This window comes from Daldinia caldariorum, assembly GCF_022478825.1.
Source record: "Daldinia caldariorum strain CBS 122874 unplaced genomic scaffold F4812scaffold_17, whole genome shotgun sequence".
Lineage (NCBI taxonomy): Eukaryota > Fungi > Ascomycota > Sordariomycetes > Xylariales > Hypoxylaceae > Daldinia > Daldinia caldariorum.
The window spans coordinates 359,158-379,834 of record NW_025953053.1 but is presented as its reverse complement, the minus strand read 5'-3'; the positions used below and the strand labels follow the sequence as shown (position 1 = coordinate 379,834).

Sequence of the window (20,677 nt, the reverse complement as noted above, 5' to 3'; positions counted from 1 at the left end):
TGTGTGATTGTATGATTTTAAATTCAACAATTCGAAATCCCGTTGCGTTGCGGTTTTGGCTTTCAAAAAACTCTTATCGATTACAGTCCGTACAGCAGGTAGTACGTAGTACCTACCTTAGGTACCTATGCAGTGTAGAACCTGCCGGGCTGCCGGGATTTAGCGTCAGCTCGAGGCCACTAACGCCTTATCAAGGTTATCAACGCCGAGCTCTGCCGATAATGCGACAATAAAAATAAAATCCAAATATTCTTCGTTCGCATTTGATTTCCATGTCGCATCCCACGATGAAGTTAACTTCCACGCAACTCGATTAAATTAAAATAATATAATCGAGTTTATAATTGAAGGCAGTTGATTCTTATTCAATGGCCGAATTAACTTCACCATGCGACCCTCATTGCGAAAAGTAGTAGCCTCCGCAGTTCGAGGACTGCATACAGCAGCCCCTCCTTCAAGATCACAGCCAATATCACAGCCAAGGTTACGGCAATGCTTCCATCAATCCAGTCTCGTCTCTCAAACCGTTTCTCAAACCTGGAAGCGTAGCTACAATAATTCCAATAAATTACTTTCAAACTCTACGAAGGATGAAGGATCTACAACTCCCCAACACAACGCCACCGACGGTTCGGAATCCCAGCAGCAAAGTCCAACAACGGCCTCCAAGCGAAAACCCATTCGCGTCTCAGCGGCAAAAACTTTGCGCCTAGGATTGACCACTAAGCCGCCTCAGCGTGCTCCAATTACAAGAAAAGATACCATTGGTTCCGACGTGGACTATCACCGAACTATAACCTCCATATGTGTTGCCCAGTCTTTTGATATGGAAGCCGTGCAAGAAATATTGCGCTTCCACGCCTTTGAATTGGATCCTGACGGTACCGAATTTGATCCTACGGGGGTTGTACATGCGAGGGGTATCAATAACGGAGACATATTTGTCTTCCCCTCCGGAACCGTCGTTGCTTGGTCTGTACCTACCGACGCCCTCATGACCCTTGCTACCAAGCAACTAATCCGAGCCGCTCAACTGCCCCATCTCAACCGCCTCGAGATGGAAGAGCTCGAATTCATACCGGATGAGACTCGCGATACTAGCTTTATGAAGGGCGAAATTGTCGTTTTGGGAACGAGGGCGCAAGAGCTGGAGAACCGCAGATTAGATACGACCCTTGCTAAGATCGCCTTCTCGAGCGGTCTAGCCAGGAGTCCTAAGTTGGCCGTACTCGAAAACCAGGCCATCGACTATTTTGAAAATTCCAAAGACAGTCTTGACTTTCTCGAGGGAGGCCTAGAGCACAAGCTCAAACGCAGCACCGTCTTGAAGATGACTGGCAAGCTCCTTACTCTGAGGTCGCAGCTGAACCACTACTCCGACATAACGGACCAGCTTCCGGACATGTTCTGGGATTCAGAGTCGAATTTGGAGAATTATTATAATCAAATCAGCACTGTTCTGGATATACGGCAGCGGATCGGGATTCTGAACAAGAAGATCGACTACGGGTTCGAGAACGTAAGCGTTCTGAGAGAGATGGTCAGCGAAAAGTACGGCCACCGACTGGAGTGGATTATCATATTCCTCATCACTGTCGAAGTCTTATTCGAACTGAGAAGGGTATACCATGAGAGCACAAGCGAAGCAAAATCAGACTAGATCTGGAAATGTTCTGCGTGTCTTGATATGTGAAGAGGGCCAGTGAGAGAACACCGCTCAATCCATGCTTTATAACATACGAAAATGCAACGCGCGCTGTACGAGCCAACGTACGTGTCCCCTGTAAGTCATTAGCAAAAGATACCTAACACGAGGTTAACCACTTGTTAGGGTCATTGTGTAATTTTTCATGAGCATGAGCGTAAGCTCCCAGAGGTAGTTAGTTAACAATGGGCTTGGTAAACTAGGAGACGATAATATATACCTAATGCATTACGAAGAATAAAAAAAAACAAGTTAAATTTTATCACTGGATGCTCATAAATGAGAATTCGGCATGTCCCCACTGGCAACACTACCCCTTTCGTAGCTCGTTCAACTTTGACTGAGTAGCAAGGGATTGCGAAACCAATGATATGTTCAGCGTTGGTTAATCTATTAGTTATTAAAGGTTCTTCTGTCAAAGAGTATCTATCAGCTACACAATTTGCTTATGCCGCGATACGCCCAACCTACAGATACACTTAACCAATATATATGCGTTTCCCCAGCGGTCTTCCACCGTGCTCGTAGACAGCCAGCAGCTCGTCCGGCGCAAGACTAATGATGGAAGGCCAAAAAGAAGGCGCCTTATGGACAAGTGTGGGCTCTCCCCAACGTATCCTGCCTCCGTCCAAACCCTCAGCGAACACGGCCTTGACAGCGGCCTTCCCAGGCCACGCCGGCACGTCCGCCTCCTCGTCCGTCATGAAGATGACGACCAACCCGCGGTCCCCGCACCGCTCGATCTGCGGCGCGCCCGCGTTGCGCCCGGGCCTCGGCCGGTACACCACGCCCCGCGACCCCCAGGTCCGCCCGCCGTCGTACGAGACCGCGTACTCGACGCTGAAGGTCCCGTGCCGTGTGGTCTCGAACACGACGACCTGCGCCTCGACGACTAGGTCGTCCTGCCGCGACCCGTCCGCCGCCGCCGCGGCGACGCCCACGATCCCCTGCATGCCGTCGCGCAGATTCTCGTGCGCTGAGTGGCACCGCAGACACCGCGGCGGGCTGCTCCACGTCAGCCCCCCGTCCACCGAATCCACGCGGAAGGTCTCCTGGTCGTCGTGCGCGAGCTCCCGCGAATACGTCAGCTGGACTTCTGGCGTGTTGTTGTTGCTGCTGCTGCTGCTGCTCCCGCCGAGGCGCATGAAGGGTTCCCAGAGGCCTAGGCCGTGGCTGCTTGCTGCGCTGTGCTCCGCGGCTTGAGATGCGAAGCGCCACGAGCGCCCGCCGTCTTCGCTGCGACATACGGTCTATAGCACCTGTATCAGTAACGAAAATAAATAGAAAATAAAAAATGATAACAACAATAATAGTATTAACAATAAATGCACACCTGCACTTCAGTAGCTCAAGAAGATAGACGATCAATACTCACGATGCGAAAATGCGAGGGCTTGTGCCCAGGCACGCGGTCGTGGTTCCTGAAGGCAGCGAGAACAACAGGGCCATTGTTCCCAGCCACCGTCGAGCGAGGAACCTCGATGAGGAAGCCGTTGTCGATATCGCCCACGCCGCGGGCGACTTCGCCGTGGGGGCTAAACGTGCGCCCGCCGTCGACGCTGCGCGAGACCTGCAGGACGTGCTCGCGGCGGCCGGGGCCCTGGAACCCCGTCGTCAGACACAGCAGGCCGCCGTCGGCGAGCCGGCACAGGCGAGGGTAGGTCCCGCCCGCGGGGTGCAGGACGGTTTCGTTGCTGTCGATGCGCCAGGGGGTGGGAGGAGATGCCGTCGCGTTGTCGTGGCTGTTTAATAGGGGGCCGAGGTGGCCTAGGATCTTCTGGCTGAGCCGGCCGGCCATTAAATACCTAGGTAGGTACTAAAATAGAATAAAATAAAATGGAGGAGGGGGGGAAGAGCTGGATTATTTAAGGCTGTTTAAGAGGTATTCAGGGGATAAGTTGCTGGGAAGGGAAGAATAGAGATAAGTCATTAGTAAACATACATATGTATGTTAGTATATGCTATGTATCTGTTGTCTTTTGAAGAAGAATAGACGTTGTTGTTGTTTCGGCGTACACGCAATCATCTCCACATATTTATCTGAAATGCCGTTGTAGATATAATAAATTCCTAAGAGAGGTAGCGTTTTTTTTTACCGGTATTAAAACTACGGGGGGTGATTGTCAACGCGGAAACTTGAAACTGGAAACGCAGGGATCTTCCGTTTCGACGGCTGATGATAATTTAACAATAGGTATCTCCTGCCCATAACTTTCTATCTATATTTTAGGTAGTGGTGGAAGTTGTAGATCGAAAAGCCCCTTTATTTTTTGACAGGAAGAAAAAAAAAAAAAAAAAAAAAAGGTCAATTGTTTGCAACGTACGGGAAGTAAACGACGTATGAGATAACCCGCCATAAATCATCCCAAACAAGAACACGATGTTCAGGTTTGTGTATCTTGATATGCGCTTGACCGATTGCCGCATACTCTCGCATATCATGTGAATAGGTACCTAAGGTATGTTCTAGAAGAAGACACCACTGATGTTGCGATTACTACGCGGAATGTATAAAGATGAGACTGCTTATTGGGGTAGTAGGGAAGGTCGTCTCGGTATTTATACGTACCTAAACTTATTTGCAGTTATAATTTATAACTGCATGTAAGTTACGACCAATATCTAGGCCATTCAGAGGCATGTGGGTTACATGCGTCCATCGATCCTATCCTTAAATTGATTGTCCACTGACTACGAGGGAAGTTGTACTACAGAAGGAAACTCCAATGTATTTCAAAGTTCTCGTCCGTATCGTATAACTTCCAGGCTTACCGTTGACATCACATTTATCTTCCACTCAACAAACCAACACGTCTAGTCTACTTCACTTATCCCCGTCTGTCTGCATTAGTGATATCTATATATTTCTGACAGACTCTTAAATAGCTGCTGCAGCACCGTTTTAGGTATTTTACAAGAATCGTCAAACTTCTAATTATCAGGTGTATAAGCTTTGTCGCGGAAATGGCACCTCAAGGTCTACAGTACGCCGACGCCGACACCGACGCCAGCAGCCGGGCCTCTCCCGAGGACCAGCTCCGGCCTCCTCGAGCCCGCTCGCCGTCCTTGTCGACCATCGCCGGCAGCATGCGCCAGAAGCTGAAGGCCCTCCGGAAGAAGATAGTGCAGGGCCAGACCCTCGTTCCGGCAGCCGAACCGGACGGGTAGGGACTCGTCGACGGAGCCGCGGACAGCAGGAGCGGGAACGACAGGTCTCAGTACTTGCTGAGCTCGACCGGCCTGGTGGAGCCGGACGTCATGGCCCTGCGCTTCCCCTTGCTATCGTCCCGGCATCAGGGCTCCTGGGACGAGAGCCGAATTATTTTCAATCGCAACCGCAATTTCCTTACCTCTAGCAGAGATAAAATGGTTAGTCCCGACAGGCTGTGTACTAACTTTCAACATGCCATAATGCCGAGAAAGTGGCCGGACGAGGAACTAGAGCTCCAGCGCGAGGTGATTAAGAAATACGAAGCGGGAGTCAGGCTGTGGACTAAAGAGGAGCTTCTCGCTATGGAGGACATGGCTACTGGTCTTGGCGGCAAAGTGTGCACTCCTCTCTACGCCGGACAGGGGGAGTATACCGTTGAGAAAGAAAAAGGGTACGAAGCTTTCCAATGCCAATGCCAATGCCAATATCAATACCATCACCATACCTGTTTTCCGCTAGGTCTGACATAGTCTCGATGATATACCTAGGTACTTATACAAGGTCGATTTCCACGGCTACAAAGCCTTAGCTTTCCCGCTTTCCTCCCGCGCCAACGGGACGCCATACAGCTCCATGACCCTCAGCAAAAAGCCCGCCTACACCCACATCCCCACGGACCTCGACGAGCAGGAAGACGTCTTCCACCGGTGGTGGACCATCTGGGACACCAGCTCGATCGGGCGCCACTTCCACGCGTGCATGATGCGGCTCCCCTTCCCGCCGTACATCAACAAGATCGTCTGCATCGGGCTCGGCAACTTCGTCGCCGCCTCCGCGGACGCAGATGCGAACGCCAACCTCCCCACCCCGCTGCAGCACGCCATCCTCCGCCACGCGGCCGTCCTGACCGTCGCGGACGCCCTGGACCGGCGCTTCGGGCGCGAGATACGGGTCCTGGCGCAGGACCCCGAGTACACGCCGGACTGCGCGGCGGTGCTGGCGCGGCGCGGGTTCGCGATCGTGGGGCGGCACGGGGCGGCCGGGCTCGCGGAGATCGACGACAAGACGTTTGTGTTCGCGCCCTCGCCGGGGTTCTGCGTCAAGGAGGTCGTCGCCGACATCGCGACGCCCGCCGGCATGTTCTGGGGCATGATCACGACGCCGGAGGAGGAGAGGGACAGGGAGAGGGGGAAAACGAATGGGCCGGGGGTGGATTTCGGGGCTGGGGTTATGGGGTATTGGAAGTATGTGCCTTCTCGTTGCTTTTTCGTTGATATTACATCCCCCCCCTTTTTTTTCTTTTCTTTTCCTCTTTGCTTGTTTGCCATCTCATCTTACCTCTCTTTATAAGTATGATGTGTGTGTATATACTGACTGTGGTAAACCCATGCTAGCCCTGACAACACAGATCCCGACACGCCCCGTGTCCGCCTACTTGGCAATCAGTACGGCATGCACCCGTTCCCGTACACCAACTTATTTGGGGACGTGGCGATATATTCGCTCAGAGGGTAGGCATAGCTCATACGGAATCCAACGCCGGGGCTTCCCATCTGGAGGTACTATAGTTCCGTGGCCAGGAAGTCAGTGCAACCATGGCGTTGGCTGTTTACAACTTTTGAGAAGACTTATATTATAATAATGTGGTTAAGGTTTTTCTTTCTTGTATTGAATTCTGGCTACACATTCTTTTGAACAGATTAGCTAAGGAGCTTTTTTTAAGGATGAATTCTCGGCTTTCTTGGCTTTCTTGCACGTGTCCTCGAGAATGAATAGATGAAGTTGGCTGCACCGTCGCTATCTACCGTGTTCTTTGCGACACGATGTAGTTGACTGGTTAAATGGTAGAAAGACCAATATGAATTACTAAGACAGTCAGTTTTCTGGTGCTAGAAGTAGGCAGATTTGAATGACATTTAATTGTTAGTTTGGTTGAGGCTTTCTCGTTACAGGTAACTAGCACCTAGCACTCTTAAGTGACGACCATGGAACTGAGTCCCGAACAACGACCATTTCAGTCAGTTAAGTCTATCGCTAAAGCCACCTGCTTCCTTTTTTCTTCCGACAAGCCAGTGCCCCCTCCCCTCCCCTCCCTGTATACGTTTACCATATAAACCCCGATAAAAATTTCCTCTTTTCCTTGCATCGCTCCCTTGGGATTCTTTTCCTTTCCACCCACCCCGCTCCTAAACTCTGCCGTAATAGCTTCCCAAGCTGCCTAAGTGAGTACCTAGGTACTATACCTAAACCAAGAGGTGTCTCCTGACTTCAGCCCCCCCTTTTTGAAAGAAATCACGTTATGTTAGGTACATATCTAGAGCCACTTCCGCTACAGCGACAACTTACCGATCGACCACCTGAGCCGACCATAAATTTACCTCAGACGTAAGCTTCACTTTCCTCATAGCCCTTCCTCATCAATTATCAACTAACAACTCACAGTCAAATCCCACCTCCATTATTAAAAAAACAACCTAACAACCTCCTCCTTGAGATTAGGTTAGGTACCTGTCATGGAATTCTTAACATCGGAACTGGGTCCAAAACGGAACCATTGCAACACCACCTACGTCACAAGAGAAGAACCGTCAGGTAGCCCATGACAACACAACACAACACAACATCAATTAATTAGAAGAACGCATTATCGTCAATTAAAGTCAGCTAGCTAACCTTAGCCATCAAACTACACATCTCCAACTCTCTCACCCCCCTCTCTCTTCTCTGTAGGGTTTATTTTATACACGCAGGCAACGTACCTAACGCAACGCAACGCACAGCCACACAGCCACGGTCACGGCGAATAATGGGTAAGCCTTGTATCGAAATGCATGCCTAGCTAATCTACATATTAAGTAGGCCATAAAGGCGAGGGCCCCGGGGGGGAGGGGGGAGAAAGAGGAGGAAAAACCACGTAAAACAAGATGAAGCCCTTCTATCCCGAGATGGTGGAACGAACGCAACAATAACGAGGATATTAATAAAGTCGTCTACGTATTTCCCTGCCCGTCCACTTGTTCTAAGAGGGAGAATCCTCGCCAACTCCGTTTTTCCAGGGTTGACGGCACCCATTCTATGAAGAGGCCAACAAGTCAAGGAAGAGAAAATAGGAGAAAAACTCGGTTCTCAACCCCTTTGTTGTAAGAACTCAATGCTCCATTCCATACCATGGAAGAGCGTTATCCACGTTCGCATTTCACTGTGCCACTCCTTTATTTCAGGAGCTTATGATTGCTTCCCAACTTAATATGCAACCTGAATGATCAAAATTAACGCCAACAATGACTTTTATCTCGAAATATTCTCTTTAATTGGCCTGGTTTCCGATTCTTGTCTTGACATCGGGACACCAGCGCTTGGCGGGTCAAACGAGTATACACCATGTCCGTCTTGGACGGGTGGGCGTAAACTAGTATTCGTCCCGTGATGATGGTACAATTGGGGTACGGAAGACCCCTAGGCTTCTCTACCGGGCATTGACTGGCCACCATTAGCTGCCGGAGCCGCCGGCGCCATTGCGGGACTTCCATTAACTACGGGCATAGGTTTGGGACTATGGCTGGAAGCTGGGTAATTAGGCATGCCTGCTCTAACTGCTGCTAGCCTTGCCGGATCGCCCCCTAGACCAATGCCACCCAAGCCGACCGGTGCACCAACCGGTGCCTGTCCTTGAGCGGACATGGAATTTCGAATACCTTCGTTCGTCCTTTGAGCACTTTTTGTCGCATCGAAGCGAGCTTTGGCTTGATCCATGGCTTGCTGAACCTGATGAGGGTTAAGGGATGTATGGAATGACGAGGTACCCGGGGTTTGAGGATTTGAACTCGGTTGACCGTGCGGATGAATTTGGTTGTTGGGTATTGCGGGCGAACCGGCCGGTGGATAGAAACGCCTTGACGGGTCGTTGCCCATATTAGGTTGACTACCATAAGAAGGTTGCCTTGTGGGAGTGGCAGCCGGATTATACCCGGGGTGGTGAGGGATAGGCTGATGTTGTGGTGTTGGATGGGAGATATGTGGGGATGCTGTCCTTTGAGGCATGTTTGGAGCGCCATTTGGATACTGGACATACGGTTGATGTGTTGGAGTACCATGCTGCTGAGGTGGATGCTGCGGTTGGTAAGGTTGAGGATGATAGTTGGGCGGTTGAGTAGCTGGGGGGTATGGCGGGAAACGGGCCTGGGGCGTCTGGTTGCCCATGTTAGGATAACCAGGCATGGGTTGGTATGGAGGTCGAGCTTGCGTCGGCGTGCCTCCGTAAGGGCCGGGCTGCTGCGGGAATGGCGGGGCTTTGTTAAACTGTTGAGGGTAGCCCGCATTTGGATAGTGATTAGGAGGACGGTAGCCCGTGTTTGACGGGGGCCGCTGTGGATAAGCGGGAGGCATTGTCTGGGGAGGCCTTTGCATCGCGGGCTGAGGGGGTCGTATCGGCGTCTGCGGGCCATAAAACGGCGGGGTTGGCATCGGGGCGCGATTAGGATGATACTGCTGACTATACTGCACGCTGCTTGAAGAACTCGACGAGCGATGCGCAACTGGTCGTGGATTTATGGGAGCCTGCGCGGCTCTTGCGCGAGCAGCTGCCTCGTCTTCCTCCATTAGACCTTGGTATTCATCAGTGCGAACTTCAATCTTAGTTGAGATGTTTAATTCCTCCAGCTTATCCGAATTTAGACGCGCAACGGCGTAAGGCGGAAGCATTTGAATAACCAAAGCTAACTGCGCCTTCAGCGCCTGATAAGTGGCTGTCTCCTCTTCGCCAGGTTGCACTGGCGTCCCATTGGTAAGCATATCGCTATGAGACGGATCCGCCGAGTACCGACTTTGGCTAGATGCAGTCGGAAGGGTCAAATTACGATTCTTTTGGTATGATACTAGTGTCTGGATCATGTCAGACACGTCCTGAAGGATATCGTCGACGTCTTTCTCATCGTCCGGTTTCTTTGGGCAACAGGCCTGTTCGAGACTAGGATCTATCATAGTCTCATCCCAGTTTTCTAGAGCCTCCTTGATAAACTCTTCATCCACCTCTTCCACAGGGGCGGTAGCAACCTCTTCCGTATTCTCCGGGGTATCTTCCTGTAGCTCAGCCTCAACCAATCGATCGAAGTTACGCCTTCCTACCTTCTGCCACCACATAGTGTGACTAATTAATCCCGACGAAATCATGGCAGCCGAGTCATCCTTCGAGGGGGCAAAACTAGAGAAAGCGCCACGAAATAGCGCCTCCATCTCAGACATCTCAAGGTCGGATGAAGAAGGCTTATTTCCGGCCAGGCTCAGAGCTCGCTCGCGTTGCTTTGTCATAATCTGGGAAGGGGGAGCAGCATTGCTATAGTCCAACCAACGTCCAGTCGATATTGGCTGGCTAAAGTACGATCCAGCGCGGTACTTAGACTTCTCGGTTAGTTCGGGGCGATGCCAGCCAACTTGGACTCCTTTGGTGGTACTCTTCGGCGCCTTAGGTGGCTGGAGCGATGGTAGATTGCGCGGAGCTGGGAATAGCTCTCCTAACGTCTTCGATTTCTTATCCTTCTCGATAGCGGAAGAGAATGTATACGGTATGGCCTTAGCAATCTTAACACCGCTAGGCAAACCCTCTTCCCTCAATGGTCGTATTGTCGTTCCTGCATCGCCAGATCTTTGCACAGGCTGCTGCAGACTCGAGTACAGCGGCTTCCCCCTCATAGACTCCCCAATAATTGTCAGTACCGTGTTTCCACTAGCACTAGACTGCAAATCATTGATCAAATCGAGGTCGTGGAGCACATCAGAAACGCGAGGGTTATATGGATAGGATAACTCGCGCTTGAAAATGTTATAAGCCTGCCGCTTGAATTCAATGACCTTAGCAATGGCTTCTTCGTTCGCTTTGGGGTCTTGTCCTGGTTGTATGTCCCGCAGCTCAGCTAGGTGATCAGCGATGGAAGTTTTGACGTCCGTGATGATATTAATAAGATCATCATATTTCTCTTGAACCACCTTATCGGCAATGGAAGGTGGCGGTTTTCCATCGTCAGGTTTCTTCCTTTTTGCTTGCGGTTCGCCAGAAGAATCTTCAGGGTTGGGAAGCGGGCGTTTAAGGACAGAGGGTGTCGGATCAAGCCTATATATCGCAAGCAGTGAGCACTAGATCTAGAATAGCATTGATATATTATTACGCGTGGAGGGTATGGGTATAACTGGGGAGAAATGCGCATGTGCGTTGTGTGAAGAGGATCTACAAATTGAAGAGGGATTAGGGATTGGATAGATATTTTAGTTATACCTTTGAAGAACTTCAAAATAATTACGTATTGTAGGCTGGTCGATCTTTGTCGCGCGTGGTTGAGAAGATGTTTTTGGGTCATCGGTTGCAGTGGGAGAGTTGCGATCAGTGGCGAGGCCATTTGGTGGTTTATCGCCAACATCTGAAGACTCGCGTTTGCGCTTAATGGAGTTACTGGAGACAGATTGCGCGGTATTGACATCGGAGTCGGCACCAGCATCTGGACTAGTAGGATTGAAATTGGCGTCGACATCGGCGTTGTTATTGTTATTACTGCTGTTGAGTTGCACGGGCGCAGTAACGCCGTTAGGAAGTGCTATGGCTGGCGAGGCCATTTTTGCCTAGTTTTGATACGTATATCTTTTTCTTTTTTAATTTTGGGGGGGTTGACTTTTTTTTTTTTTTGTATTGCTGCTGTCCCTATGCAAGATGCGAGATGCGGCGGTTGATATCGATGGGCTGCTAAGAAATTGGCGGCTCCGTCGCGCTGCACGGCCTGTCGGTCGCGATTGAAAAAAGGGACTTGGGGATTTTGTGGTTGCTTGTTGGTGCGACCGCGACCTCCCAGACTTTAGACTGGACCCCCCCAAAAAATATTCCCAGGCGAAGACCGGGTCGTCAGGTACAAGAAACTGCTCCTGCTACTTGACCACTGTACCTATTGTACAGTGTACGGTAGGTATTTCCCGTAGGCAAGGAGGTACCTAAAGAAAAGAACCACAAATTTTCTTTGCAATGGCGGTAGAAAGTCGATAGGCCAACGGGCTAACTGACGGAAGTAATAAGGATAGAAAAAAGAATAGAATCTTTTTCAAAACCAAGTCCACCACGTAAAGCCATTCGGCGATATTGATGAACAGTTCTAGAAAATGAATGTGTTGCTGAATGCACGTATTTTTAATTTAACAATTTTGTCTCCTAGAATCTGCACTCATCACTTTTTTGGAGGGAGGGAAAAGGCTGCGACAACAAAATGAATCTGTCCGTCCTGGCCTACATGCAAAGGATGGCCAACGCTATGTCTCTACGCTAGCCCTGTTCTAGGCTAGGTCGATATGCACGAGCCACCAATTAGCATCTACACGTGATTAACACAAGTACCTAAGCTAGGTAGGTAGGACGTGCATGTCAAGGTACATGCTCACTCAATTAGAGCAAACGCGACGAGAAGAATGTTTGAATATTACCTAAGAAGCAGACCTACAAAATCGATGAATGCAGTTAGGTGTTTTTATGCAAGCATAATGTGTTCCGATATTATATGCGAGGTATGTGTAAGATAGATACCTAGCATAAGATGGCTGTCGAAACTCGCTCGGGCGTTTCCCAATATAAAGTCGTTGGTACTCGGACAAGAAAAATGTGTGTTGATACACGACTTGAAGCCTATTATGCACACTATTATTGATTACCCACTACGAAATACAAGTTCAATATTTCATCGTTTATTTTTTGGTCTTACCTACCCAGGTAGGTATCGAATTTACGTTACGTTGGGTACCTACAGGTATGTATCTTTCTCAATTTATTGATTTGGAAACGGAGATGCGACCTGGAATATTACGTGTCGTGTGGTGGTTTCGCTTATATTTATCTTTAACTATAGTATCACACATACCTAACATACTGCGTCTATAAGGATGGATTTAATCCCAATAGATACCAGAGGGTCTGCAAACATGTCAATTCAATAGGCGGATGACGAGTGACAGGGTTACAAGATTTCACTAATGTAATACCAAACTGGTGAGATGCTATAAGAATACGTGTTGCATGCAGGTCTGTAATTTACAACGAAGACAACGTCTCATCATACTCAATGACCAAGCTCCAATAGCAATACCCAATGAAGAAAAAAAACACAGTCCCAGGCTAAGACCAATTTGAATTGCACTCAAAACCGCTGTTGTCCCTCATATTATGGTTTAACCAGTACAATTTCCATGTTGCATCTCATTATTAGCCTCACAAAGTCATTCATACATCCTCTTCCAAACTATTTTCTCCCTGCGCCTATTTAGCCTTAGCTAGTCCGACGGTACCCTTTCCGAGGTCATAGATGGAGTACCATCTTCGGAGGAATGCATCACCGAGGATGGCGAGAGGGCCGACGGGGGCAGGGAAGTCCATGCCCATGAAGGTAGAGATACAGCTGCCCTGGACCTCGAGGATGTAGTCGTAGGGTCCGATAGCAAAGTCGTAGCCACCCAGCTTGAAGCTGATGTCGGGGAGCCCGTCGCGGACCGAGCAGTCGACAGTGTACTGGCCGTTGAAGCTCTTCTTGGCACCGATCTCCTTGTTGAGCAACTCAGCAAGGTCAGTAGGAAGAGCAATGAGAGAAGTACCGGTGTCAAGGATAACACCAGTGTTCTCGAGCTCAGCAGTCTCATCACCGAAAGAAATAGAGTCGAAGTCGACCTCCCAGTAAGCCTTACGGCGCAGGGGGATCTCGGTGATCTTGCCAGTGTAGTGGTCCTGGTCAACACCACCAAAAACGACTTCCGAGGAGTCATCTCCGTTCTCACCACTGAGGTAGAAAGAGAAGACGGCATCATCAACCAACTTCTGGTTAACCATTTTGTAGAAGGGAGGGACGATGCCGTTTACGGAGAGTCGGTCAAAGCCCAACCCGAGGATACCGTCAAATCGACCGAAGGCAAAAGCGAGACCAGGTTCGCTGGTAGCCTCGGCGAAATCTTGGTTGGTAACCTTGAGATCACCAATTGTCAAGACATCCTGAGACACGAAACCACTCAAGCTACCAGATCCGTAACGAATCTCGAACTCGGTCCCGTTTTTCTTGTAGGTCGAAGAGGAGGACGAGTCGTACTTGTTGTGAAGGTAACAAGCGATACTACCGCAGGACGAGGAGGGAACCCAGAGATTAGAGCTACCTGTGTCAAGGATGACCTTGAAGTCTTGGGGAGGAGTGCCGATGCTAATCTCGGAGAAATCTAGCGAAAGAATAATTAGCTCATGGAGTCGAGCTTCGCACTAATAGATGGATATACATACACTGAGCATTCATGAAGTTGGAGATGGGAACAGGATGGTCCTTATCTATGTGGACGGATGTATCTTGGAAGATAGCCTGGCTCTGAGACTCGGGTCGAGCGCCCATGTACTTCTGGCCGAGACCGCGCACTTGGTGCTCAATCGGGATGCTCTCCTATCAAAAGTCATCAACACTATGTCGCATCAGCGATCCAAGAGGTATACTAACCAACTGCTCAGCCAGAGGGATCTTCTTGAGCTTCATCTTGTGGACGCCAGCTTGGGCGGAGCCGAGCAGCATAGCTGCGGTAAGCAGAGCTCCCTTCATGATGGGCAACTCCGTTCGGTTATCAAGTAAATCAGAATAAGCAAACTATTAATGAAGCGAGAGAGAGACAGATGATATCCAAAAAAGTTAAAATCCTAGAGATGAAGGATGAAGGAAAATATAGACGAAAAGTTTGATGGTTGACTGGTTGATGGATTGGATGTAAATAGGTAAGGAGAAGGAGGAATGACGGAGGACGGATGATGTTGCTGAGAGAGACTAGGAGATAACGAGGAGCTCGTCTAATCAATCAGCGCCTGTGTTTGGGGGATAGGCGGGAAATGGCCCAGTTCCATGCAGGCAGGCACTTAACTTTCTGGGGTGGGAGTGGGGACTTAGTCTCGTGCAAGACGAATACAAGACGAATACAACCTAGGCTTGTACAGTACCTTCCCAGCTGCCCGCTTTGAAATGGTCCGAGTCCACCCAATGACGCAGGTAGGGAGGTCAATGTGGACCCTACATGTTCCAACTGTTCCGGACAACCAAATGCTTGAGGCAGCAACGGCTGATGACACAAGCAGGTACAAGCTTAACGCCACCCGAACCGTTCGACTGTGTCCAATAGAATGTGCTATACCAAGCTTAATCCATTCCGGAGAGACTTAAAGGGGTACAATAAAATATGGAGAGCATTCCGTACTGTACAAGCCAACTCAATATTTCCTTACAAGAGCTTGCTCTTATGTAAGACCGCAATATTGAGAGCATGAATATCCATATTATGTCGCATTATCGATTACGTTTGGGCTTTGCACATGCTGCATAATATTATTAAGTACGTACGGATCCGTACATAGCTCTCAATTTGAGCATGCAATGCGATAGGTATGTTCCCTAGGAATAGTCATATCTCTATCTCTTTCTGTTTCCATTAGTTACCTATATAAGACCATATCTTAGATGTCGTTCTGAGTTTCAAACTTGGAGCTTCTCTCTTAGTAATGAAATATGCCGATTCATTCATCGTCAAACCTTTGGTGTTTCTTAAGCAGCAATTTGTTAATGTACGGAGTCTTAGAAAGTATAGAATGATCCTCAAGTGTACATCGGCATATTGTAGCCTATACTGAGCGTATGAATGCTAGAAAGTTTATAATATTTCGTTATTAAGAAGTTGTTTCCATGTAAATGTATCCTATTCAGGCGAGAGTGAAACATGCTATAGTCAAGCTTAGATAAAGTCAGCTCAACATCACCTCTAAGATTAGGATCTTGTCTACACTTTTTCTTAAACCAGCGTGCTATGTTACCAGGATAAATTTGATTTGATTTGATAAAATTATACTATTTTATAAGCTACATATGGCTTACATTTGTAAGTGGCATTAAGTTTAGAGTTGATAAATAAAGAAATATAAAAGGCGAAATAATGTTGATGATAATGAACTATGAGTTATTTACCTGTTAAGAGGGCATGATATACTCAATGGTACGGATCCGTACTATTTGAATAACGATGTGAATACATAATTGCAACTTTTCAACTATGTTAGGAGTATTTGAGTCCCTCGGTATGTTCTTTTCTGTCTATAAGATAGATGCTGATCTATGAGGTAGATATTGCAGAGTGATTCGAAAAATGTAACGTGGAGAGATTTCTGCATTTTAGAAGGTGAAGAAAAGGAGGAAGAAGAAAAGGAAGAAAAGGCATTCTGCAATTTATATCTAAGCTCATGCTACCGAAGGATGCATGCATTTCTTTGCTTACGTGGGTTGTTAAGATCCTACCGCTTCATTCCATTAGTGAATAAACCAACGAGTTGTTGGGATATTAAAGAGAAAAGGGGGATCAAATGATCGGTTTATGAATAAGACCAATTAGCTGTAATTATGAAATTTTCTAGGCTAGGATTTGTTATGATATCTCTTATACCATTCCCTGATATATAGGTGCAGAACGGCCTTGAAGCTGAAAGGATAGCCGACATAATAGTCAGAAGTGGAGGGACCTTGATGGATAAGCCGATTCACCGACGTCGGCGCCGATATTCCAGTAAAAGCGCTAGGTATGCAAGTGGATCGGCCGTCCCAAAAAGACAGACGCTAAGCTACTTCGCTAGTAACTCCGGATCCTAGAGGGCCAGCGGGTTAACGCTAGGAGAGGTAGGTAAGAGTAAGCAGCGAGAAGCGTAAGCATACGTACTGGGCATACAGGCATAGAGGAATTTGTCCCCTATCAATTCCAAGTACCCCGCCGTTAGTTGGGATAAGGTGCCACCACCTACGCCGTCTATTACTTAAGGGAAACCCCACCAAACCCCAATTGGAGGAGAAGAAAAATATTATTCCCTCTCCCTCGCCTTCTGTAAACCTTTCTTCCCTTTCCTTCATCAAACACTTTTTAATTCTCTGAAAAAAAGAGAAGTTAAAAAAAACTAAAAACTTACAATCTCTTCAGGGGCGAGAGATCTTTTCCCATCTAATTCTATTTCTGAATCTATAGTCGAATTACTCATTCGATTTTTTATACAATGGCTGCCAACGGCTCTACCTACGCTCTCTCTCAAGAGCATAAGGATGTCAGTAACACCGCTTCAAAATTTACTTCACCTTCACGAGTATAATCATGCTGACTCACTCTAGCTGCTCGAGAAGTCTCTCGTCGACTCCGACCCGGAGGTCGCGGAAATTATGGTAAATTATCTCAAATACTCAAGTCAATTCAACTTGTAACTGATTCGATTGTCACTATAGAAAAAGGAAATTCAACGACAGCGGGAGTCCATCATCTTAATTGCCTCTGAAAATGTTACTTCGCGCGCTGTATTCGATGCTCTTGGCTCTCCTATGTCCAACAAGTACTCGGAAGGTTACCCCGGTGCTCGATACTACGGTGGAAACCAGCACATCGACCAGGTCGAGCTTCTCTGCCAGAAGCGTGCTCTTCAGACTTTCCACCTCGACCCCGAACAATGGGGTGTCAATGTCCAGTGCCTCAGTGGTAGCCCTGCAAACTTGCAAGTCTACCAGGCTATCATGCCTCCTGGAGGCCGATTGATGGGTCTGGACCTCCCCCACGGTGGTCATCTGAGTCACGGATACCAAACCCCCTCACGAAAGTAGGAATTTACTGCAGCTACCTAACCCCTAACCCCTAACCTCTAATCCATACTCGTTGCCGGTGGCTAACTTTGCTGCTACTCGTAGGATCTCGGCAGTTTCGACTTACTTCGAGACCATGCCTTACCGAGTAAACCTCGACACTGGCATTATTGACTACGACAGACTTGAGGAGAACGCTCAACTATTCCGCCCCAAGGTTCTCGTCGCTGGTACCTCTGCGTACTGCCGTGAGATTGACTATGCGCGCATGAGGAAGATTGCTGATTCGGTCGGAGCTTATCTCGTTGTCGATATGGCTCACATCTCCGGCCTGATCGCAGCTGAGGTTATCAAGTCTCCTTTCCCCCACGCCGATATAGTTACTACTACAACTCACAAGTCGCTCCGTGGCCCCCGTGGTGCCATGATCTTCTTCCGAAAGGGTGTCCGAAGCACCGATCCCAAGACTGGCAAGCAGACCTTCTACGATCTGGAGTCTGCTATCAACTTTTCCGTCTTCCCCGGCCACCAGGGTGGTCCTCACAACCACACCATCACTGCTCTAGCCGTTGCCTTAAAGCAAGCCCAGACTCCTGAATTCAAGGCGTACCAGGAGAAGGTCGTGTCTAACGCCAAGACTTTGGAGAACAAGTTCAAGGCTCTTGGCTACAAGTTGGTATCTGACGGTACCGACTCTCACATGGTTCTCCTAGACCTGAGACCCCAGGCCGTTGACGGTGCCCGTATTGAAGCCGTCTTGGAGCAGATCAACATCGCTTGCAACAAGAACGCTACACCCGGCGACAAGTCCGCCTTGACACCGTACGGTATTCGTATTGGAACACCAGCTATGACCTCGCGTGGATTCGGAGAGCAAGACTTCGAGCGTGTTGCTGGCTACATCGACGAGAGCATCAAAATAGCTAAGGAGGTCCAGGCTAGCCTACCCAAGGAAGCTAACAAGCTCAAGGACTTCCGAGCTAAGCTGTCCGAGGGAGACAACACCAGAATCAACGCTCTTAGGAAGGAGATCGCTTCTTGGTCCCAGACCTTCCCTCTTCCCGTCGAGGGATGGAGACTGGATGCAGGCATCTAGGTTACCACGTACGTGAATGAATTACGATGAACACCGGAGAGGTATTGTTCAACATATAGATCTGGGGGCGAAAGAGGGGCAACTCAACTTTTCTCTGGTTTGTGGAAACGGGATAGGCTTCATTACGGAAAAGAATTTAAGGATGATAAAAGAGGACAGTTGCATGCATTCATCAGGCGTTGCAAATATCATAAGTGCTTCGGAGTTTGGTACAGCTCTGGGGTCTGGGTCTTCGGCGGCACTGCTTCAACGCAGTAGATTATAAGGAATTGATATCCATTCGATGTTTTTTTATGTGTAGATAATAAGGAAGATAGGATGATGCCCATACAAGGATAAATCTCAATGGGATATAAGCTACACGTTTCGTGTAGCAGTGGCATTCCTCAAGTATCAACTTCTATAAGTAAAACTAATGGTGACGATAGTGGGTAAATTTCCCCCTCATACTTGCTCTGCTCCATCTATCACGTCATACCACAGTCACTGATTCTAATGGTATAATTACAAATCAACGAAGATCTTCGACTTATCACACTAACATCTACGCAAGATATGTCTTGATAATTCTATTTATATAATCTCCTCACCTAGACTCTTCCTCCAAAGAAACACATTTAACCGGATCATCGATCAACATGTCCCATCCCGATGCTGACTTACATCCAGTCGCAACTGGTCTCGCCAAGAAGACAGTTGATGTGCGTATCACCCAAATCCAAGTGTATACCGACTTTCGAGACCGGAAGCGGACAATAAAACGGGAGGGGGGGTATTTTAGGTACTTACAACCTGTGCTGACCCGGTCATCACGTAGGAACACTCGGCCGAGCAGCCGTTGAAGCTGTTTGCAGGCTGGTTCTGTCCTTTCGTACAGCGGGTGTGGATTACGCTCGAGGAGAAAGGTATCCCGTACCAGTATATCGAGATCAACCCGTATCATAAGGGACCTGAGCGTAAGTAGCCTTGTTGTTTCCCACATCCCTTCCCCCTCCCTTTTTTTCTCTTTTTTGCCAGGTCTGAGTATTATTGAGACAACCAAGGAGTGATATATATGTCTCCTGAAGACTCCTCTTGAACCCCGTCCTGGTTTGATACCTGCGGTACGTGAGAGGAAGAACAGGCTAACCCACCAGCGAAAAGTCCTGCGCGCCAATCCGCGCGGCCTCGTGCCCACGCTCGAGGTCGCGCCGGGCAAGTCCTTGTACGAGAGCACCGTGCTGTGCGAGTATCTCGAGGACCACTATCCCGACCACAAGCCGCATAGTAAGTCCGTCGTATCGTATCGTATGGCATTGCATTGCATTGTATTTACCTAATGCAAACGACATGCCTACCTAATATACCTGACCATCCATCATCATTGTCTAACACGCCGGGGGATATGTACCTAGTCTTGTCAGAGGCGGGGAAAGACGATTACACGCGCGCGAGGGCGCGCATCTGGACCGACTTCGTCACGAGCCGCGTGGTACCGGCTTTCCACCGGCTGCTGCAGTTCCAGCCGTTGAAGCACGAGGGCGGAGGAGAGGAGAGGCTCGACGAGCTCCGGCGGGAGTTTAGGTCACGTCTTCTGGAGTTCGCGAGGGAGATGGATCCTCGGGGGCCGTTTTTCTTTGGGCCTGAGTTGAGTCTGGTGGATATTGTGATGATCCCTTGGGCGGTAAGGAAGCTTTTTTTTTCCTTTTTTTTTTCTTAGTAACCGGTATTCTTCGAGATAGGAGTTTCTAACGGCTGCGGGTTATGTATCTAGGTTCGTCTCTGGGTGTTCGAGGAGTTCAAGGGCGGCTTACGTGTTCCTGAGCCCGGGCAGGGCGGACCGGATGAAGAAGCTTGGGCCCGGTGGCGGAAGTGGTTGGACGCGAGTTCAAGCCGAGAGAGCGTTAGGAAGACGACTAGCGAGCAAGAGCACTATTTGCCTATCTACAAGCGTTATGCGGAAGATTTGGCACAGTCCGAGTTGGCCAAAGCTACAAGAGCCGGTAGGGGGGTCCCGTGATGGTGCTATGGAAGTTATGATGTATTATACATATATGAATGGGAGACATAAATTTGCGGCTGAGAAGTTGAGGTCTAACTTTATATATCCC

General features: G+C 48.8%; 7 protein-coding genes across 7 annotated transcripts; 4 read left to right on the top strand and 3 right to left on the bottom strand.

Moving 5' to 3' along the window:
* The first annotated feature begins 231 nt into the window (after window positions 1–231).
* F4812DRAFT_144453 (sporulation protein RMD1) lies at window positions 232–1,922 on the top strand. The gene has a single exon (XM_047929654.1). It carries the CDS (start codon window positions 389–391, stop codon window positions 1,658–1,660), a length of 1,272 nt encoding a protein of 423 aa, XP_047787226.1. The 5' UTR covers window positions 232–388; the 3' UTR covers window positions 1,661–1,922.
* Window positions 1,923–4,048, bottom strand: F4812DRAFT_144499 (glycoside hydrolase family 93 protein). The gene is made up of 2 exons (XM_047929655.1): window positions 3,081–4,048; window positions 1,923–2,955 (listed from the first exon to the last, which is right to left on the bottom strand). Exons 1-2 carry the CDS (start codon window positions 3,501–3,503, stop codon window positions 2,185–2,187), a joined length of 1,194 nt encoding a protein of 397 aa, XP_047787225.1. The 5' UTR covers window positions 3,504–4,048; the 3' UTR covers window positions 1,923–2,184.
* A 621-nt stretch (window positions 4,049–4,669) lies between these two features.
* Window positions 4,670–6,371, top strand: F4812DRAFT_462232 (uncharacterized protein; the record flags this gene model as incomplete). The annotated part of the gene is made up of 4 exons (XM_047938003.1): window positions 4,670–4,869; window positions 4,903–5,307; window positions 5,405–6,100; window positions 6,251–6,371. 4 exons carry the CDS (start codon window positions 4,670–4,672, stop codon window positions 6,369–6,371), a joined length of 1,422 nt encoding a protein of 473 aa, XP_047787224.1.
* A 1,651-nt stretch (window positions 6,372–8,022) lies between these two features.
* Window positions 8,023–11,459, bottom strand: F4812DRAFT_466793 (uncharacterized protein; the record flags this gene model as incomplete). Its single annotated transcript, XM_047938574.1, has 2 exons — window positions 8,023–10,962; window positions 11,125–11,459. The coding sequence occupies 2 exons, from the start codon at window positions 11,457–11,459 to the stop codon at window positions 8,313–8,315; spliced, it is 2,985 nt and encodes a 994-aa protein (XP_047787223.1). The 3' UTR covers window positions 8,023–8,312.
* Window positions 11,460–12,837: 1,378 nt separating this feature from the next.
* F4812DRAFT_440911 (Asp-domain-containing protein) lies at window positions 12,838–14,726 on the bottom strand. The gene is made up of 3 exons (XM_047935187.1): window positions 14,348–14,726; window positions 14,140–14,293; window positions 12,838–14,078 (listed from the first exon to the last, which is right to left on the bottom strand). Exons 1-3 carry the CDS (start codon window positions 14,444–14,446, stop codon window positions 13,138–13,140), a joined length of 1,194 nt encoding a protein of 397 aa, XP_047787222.1. The 5' UTR covers window positions 14,447–14,726; the 3' UTR covers window positions 12,838–13,137.
* A 1,997-nt stretch (window positions 14,727–16,723) lies between these two features.
* F4812DRAFT_144285 (serine hydroxymethyltransferase) lies at window positions 16,724–19,071 on the top strand. The gene is made up of 4 exons (XM_047929653.1): window positions 16,724–16,968; window positions 17,033–17,083; window positions 17,144–17,508; window positions 17,597–19,071. The coding sequence occupies exons 1-4, from the start codon at window positions 16,921–16,923 to the stop codon at window positions 18,585–18,587; spliced, it is 1,455 nt and encodes a 484-aa protein (XP_047787221.1). The 5' UTR covers window positions 16,724–16,920; the 3' UTR covers window positions 18,588–19,071.
* A 154-nt stretch (window positions 19,072–19,225) lies between these two features.
* Window positions 19,226–20,586, top strand: F4812DRAFT_452680 (putative glutathione-S-transferase theta, GST; the record flags this gene model as incomplete). Its single annotated transcript, XM_047936388.1, has 5 exons — window positions 19,226–19,288; window positions 19,405–19,543; window positions 19,731–19,853; window positions 19,991–20,250; window positions 20,341–20,586. 5 exons carry the CDS (start codon window positions 19,226–19,228, stop codon window positions 20,584–20,586), a joined length of 831 nt encoding a protein of 276 aa, XP_047787220.1.
* Between the last annotated feature and the right edge of the window lie 91 nt (window positions 20,587–20,677).

What these genes read in the sequence shown, in the direction of transcription:
- F4812DRAFT_144453 (XM_047929654.1), top strand. Translation starts at nt 389, where the DNA reads ATGCGACCCTCATTGCGAAAAGTAGTAGCCTCCGCAGTTCGAGGACTG.
- F4812DRAFT_144499 (XM_047929655.1), bottom strand. Translation starts at nt 3,503, where the DNA reads ATGGCCGGCCGGCTCAGCCAGAAGATCCTAGGCCACCTCGGCCCCCTA. An exon ending in AGCCCTCGCATTTTCGCATC is followed by an intron (nt 2,956 to 3,080) that starts GTGAGTATTGAT and finishes CAGGTGCTATAG; the next exon opens with ACCGTATGTCGCAGCGAAGA.
- F4812DRAFT_440911 (XM_047935187.1), bottom strand. Translation starts at nt 14,446, where the DNA reads ATGAAGGGAGCTCTGCTTACCGCAGCTATGCTGCTCGGCTCCGCCCAA. An exon ending in TCCCTCTGGCTGAGCAGTTG is followed by an intron (nt 14,294 to 14,347) that starts GTTAGTATACCT and finishes GACTTTTGATAG; the next exon opens with GAGAGCATCCCGATTGAGCA. An exon ending in CAACTTCATGAATGCTCAGT is followed by an intron (nt 14,079 to 14,139) that starts GTATGTATATCC and finishes TTCTTTCGCTAG; the next exon opens with ATTTCTCCGAGATTAGCATC.
- F4812DRAFT_144285 (XM_047929653.1), top strand. Translation starts at nt 16,921, where the DNA reads ATGGCTGCCAACGGCTCTACCTACGCTCTCTCTCAAGAGCATAAGGAT. An exon ending in CGGAGGTCGCGGAAATTATG is followed by an intron (nt 17,084 to 17,143) that starts GTAAATTATCTC and finishes TTGTCACTATAG; the next exon opens with AAAAAGGAAATTCAACGACA. An exon ending in TACCAAACCCCCTCACGAAA is followed by an intron (nt 17,509 to 17,596) that starts GTAGGAATTTAC and finishes TGCTACTCGTAG; the next exon opens with GATCTCGGCAGTTTCGACTT.